General features: G+C 32.4%; 1 protein-coding gene across 1 annotated transcript; it reads left to right on the top strand.

Annotated features, from left to right (window-relative positions):
• The first annotated feature begins 276 nt into the window (after positions 1-276).
• LOC119796105 lies at positions 277-3,317 on the top strand. Its single transcript, XM_038304514.1, has 5 exons — positions 277-350; positions 617-724; positions 821-940; positions 1,055-1,159; positions 2,812-3,317. The coding sequence occupies exons 1-5, from the start codon at positions 299-301 to the stop codon at positions 3,150-3,152; spliced, it is 726 nt and encodes a 241-aa protein (XP_038160442.1). The 5' UTR covers positions 277-298; the 3' UTR covers positions 3,153-3,317.
• Positions 3,318-3,663: the final 346 nt, after the last annotated feature.

Genomic DNA, 3,663 nt, shown 5'->3' with positions numbered 1-3,663 from the left:
CTGGAATTTACCTTTGCAAAGGAGGTAAGAATGTATCTTAAAAGCTATTCAATTGTGTATATACATTTATATTTTATATGTTCATTGGAAAGTTTGAACTACATTTCTTGGATATTAAATATTCAACATTTTGTAAGTAAAAGGAACGGTCAGAAATCAACAATTTTTTTACTAATATTAACCTTAAAAGTATTCCTATTTTCATAAGTAATATGCAAAGTCAAATAATATTTTGTATTATTTTTTTAATGTGTCTTCAAATTGCAGGAAAATAACTATTCCATCTCTTCCTATCACCATGGGTATATATAAAACTGTTGCATTGGTCTTGACATTCGCCACATGGACACGTAAGTCCAGTAATATGTGCGTGTGTGTGTACCTGTTTAGCCCTGATAGTAGGGGCCATTTTCCAATTTTACCATCAGATTGAGGACCAGCTGTTGCAAAGTGAGGACATATTTATATATATATATATATATATATATATATATATATATATATATATATATATATATATATATATATATATATATATATATATGTGTGTGGAGAGAGAGGGAGCATTGTCTGTATTGTATTGTTTTTTTATATTTTAATGTCCCTCCACACACAGAAAGATGGTCACAGAAACATGAAGACATAGATTCAATGAAGACATCCATTGAACAGCAGTGGGTTACTGTTAAGATTAAACAAGAACCCAAATCACAACCTGAAAAAAAAGGTAATATAATAATAATATAATATAATAGTATAAAAGTTATTTCAATCCATGATGGAAATTGCTGATAAATTACTAGAATCTTTTATTGTTTTCAGAGTATTACAAACTCAAATGAAATGGAACAACTTGGATTTACACCTGCGGTCGCCATCTTAAGTGGTTCCCTCTCTCTAGAGATTGTTTCTGTCATTCTACTCATCCATATGGTTGGAGGTGAAGAGCTCTCTATCAAGGTTAAGTAATTAACCTATACTTTATTCAGAAAAAAAAAACACATAACTAAAAGATTTTATCTAACAGTGATGATGGTAAATAAATGTTTTTCAGTGGATGTACTGACATCTTTCTATGAAGTGGTTCCTCAGCTCTGCTATTTTGGCAGCATCATCTGGATGTTGTTTGGAGTTGTTTTTAAATACACCTCTAATAAATGTAAGTGTGAGTTACCATTAATATATATTTTTTTTACTTTTAATGGCTCATAATTTTAAAGTAGGATGAAAATAATTAGTGTTACTATAATTTGTGTTAGCTGTCTTTGCAGTCTTTTATCCTCCAAAAGTTTTCTTGCACCTTTAACTTAGCGTGTCTCTTTTCTCTAATAGTCTTCAATAAAATCCAATTCAACTAGTTACTTTCACAAAATTCACTAACTAGTAGGAGTAGGAGTGTGTGTAATTAAATGTCAATATGACTCAAGTTTTCCTCAAAAAATCAGGTTTGTAAGAGAAAATTATTACAGCATCTTGAATACCTGTCAAAAGTTTGGGGGCTTCCTGAATATAATCTGCCTGTGCACAAAAAAAAAAAAAAAACATGTGAAGCAATGCTTAACTGAAAACTCGTGAACCTTGCATTAGAGTTTGTGGTATTTATTCTGCTGTGAAAATTTTCATTAGATAAAAAGCACCAAAGCTTAGCAAATACTGTGAAGTTTGGCTCTCTTAATTTAACTCAGAGTAAAAATCTGATTATTTTGCATGAGATTGAGCTTTTATGATTTAAACTTGAATGATTAAACTGAATCAAATGTTCTCAGACAGCAACCAACATACCTAAAAAAAATCATGGAAACGTCCTGAGTCAGATGTAAACTATAATTATTCCTACTTCTACATCATGGAAATGCGTATCGGTCTGTACGTGGAGGAGCAAAAAACCCCTGTATATTGTTAAAGGCACACTTTCATTCCAACAGAATAAAGGTGGCAAATCAGCAGATTGATTCAAACAAGTAAGATGTGATGATTAACTAGGTGGAAAAGATTGTGACAGTCACATATCCATAAATAGCTGAACCATGGTGTGTGTAAATGTGCAAGGATGGCAGCCTTGAAACTGAAAGACATTGCTTTTTGAAAAATGTAGGAGTCAGGGGAGCACCCAGAGATCCTGCTGACCTGCTGGTAGTTCATAATGAATTGCCTGACTTTGGTGGTCCTCAAAAACTCACCTAAGTAAGTGGGTGGGTGGTCATGTGACCCAGAATGCCGTTTTACAGAACTCTGGGCTTTCCATTCAAAGCAGAGCTAGCTAAGCTGTGAGTTGTTATTAGGCTATTAAAAGGACACCCTTAGCTTATCAGACATATTTGATGATATAGGATTTAATCTGGGGATAAATATATTTTTTACAGAGAACATCATGAATACTCATTATGCAAAGTGGTCTGCTATCAAATTTCAAAACACTGCTTGAGGGTGTTTTGTTTTGTGACAGTGCAGTGTTCTCATTTGCTTTCAGGCAAGCTCAATTTGGTAGTTAAAGATCTAGTGTATCTAGTGGCTAAAAGTATGCAATGTTGCTTTAAGAAAATTATGCTGAAAAGTTGGATATTTGAAAACAAAAATAAAATTGTAAAGGACTAGATAATAAAAATTGTAGGACCTGATACATTTCCAGTTACATTTATATAATAAAGAAATCCGTCTCTGGTCAAACCTGTCTCACTCTGCTCAGTTATTTTCATTAAACACACTTTAACCTTGCAACTACCTTTACAAGAAACTGTACAGCTTATTTTTATTATTTAGTATTTTTCATGACATTTTGCAGTTTTTAAAGTTGTTTTTTTTCCAACACAGGTAAGATGTCTGAGCAGCAAAGGAGTTCAGAAGATGAACAACAAGTCAACAAGCAATTGTCTGAAACACTGAATAAAGTAAAAGAACACCTAGAGAACCAGAAAAAGAATCTGGCGCAGAAACTCAGAGAGGTTGAATTTAAAATGCATATAAACAAAGAGGAACTACAGAATGTAGAGAAGAAAATGACTGAGAAAGATACTTCTGATAGCAAGAATGACCTATTAGAGCAAAAAGAAAGACTGCTACAGTTACAATGGAAATTGGATGAGGAAAAAAAAGGTTATGAAAGACAGTTTCTAAACACAGAGAAGTCTCTGGAACCTATAGAGAATGGGTAAAATACATAAAGAAAAAAGATGATGCTTAAAAAAGAACAAACAGTGGCAAATAAGTAGATATGTTACACTAATAATTCTTTCAGCAGCAGTTGTATACCTGCTTTCTGCACCCAGCATCTATGGCATATGTTAAATCTTCCCGATTTGATGTAATTATATTTTTATAATTTTTAAATAAAAGAAAGGTATTCTGAATTAAATACATGTCTGTCTTTTGAATTCAATTGCAAATTGCAAATACAGTTAGGGCCAGAAATATTTGGACAGTAACACAATTTTTGCGGGTTGGGCTCTGCATGCCACTGCATTGGATTTCAAATGAAACCTCTACAACAGAATTCAAGTGCAGATTATAACGTTTAATTTAAAGGGTTGAACAAAAATATCTGATAGAAAATGTAGGAATTGTACACATTTCTTTACAAACACTCTCACATTTTAGGAGCTCAAAAGTAATTGGACAAATGAACATAACCCAAACAAAATATTTTTTTTTCAATATTTTGTTGCG

This window comes from Cyprinodon tularosa, unplaced genomic scaffold, assembly GCF_016077235.1.
Source record: "Cyprinodon tularosa strain WSP-4 unplaced genomic scaffold, ASM1607723v1 ctg1142, whole genome shotgun sequence".
Classification (NCBI taxonomy): domain Eukaryota; kingdom Metazoa; phylum Chordata; class Actinopteri; order Cyprinodontiformes; family Cyprinodontidae; genus Cyprinodon; species Cyprinodon tularosa.
This window is presented reverse-complemented; position numbering and strand designations above follow the sequence as displayed.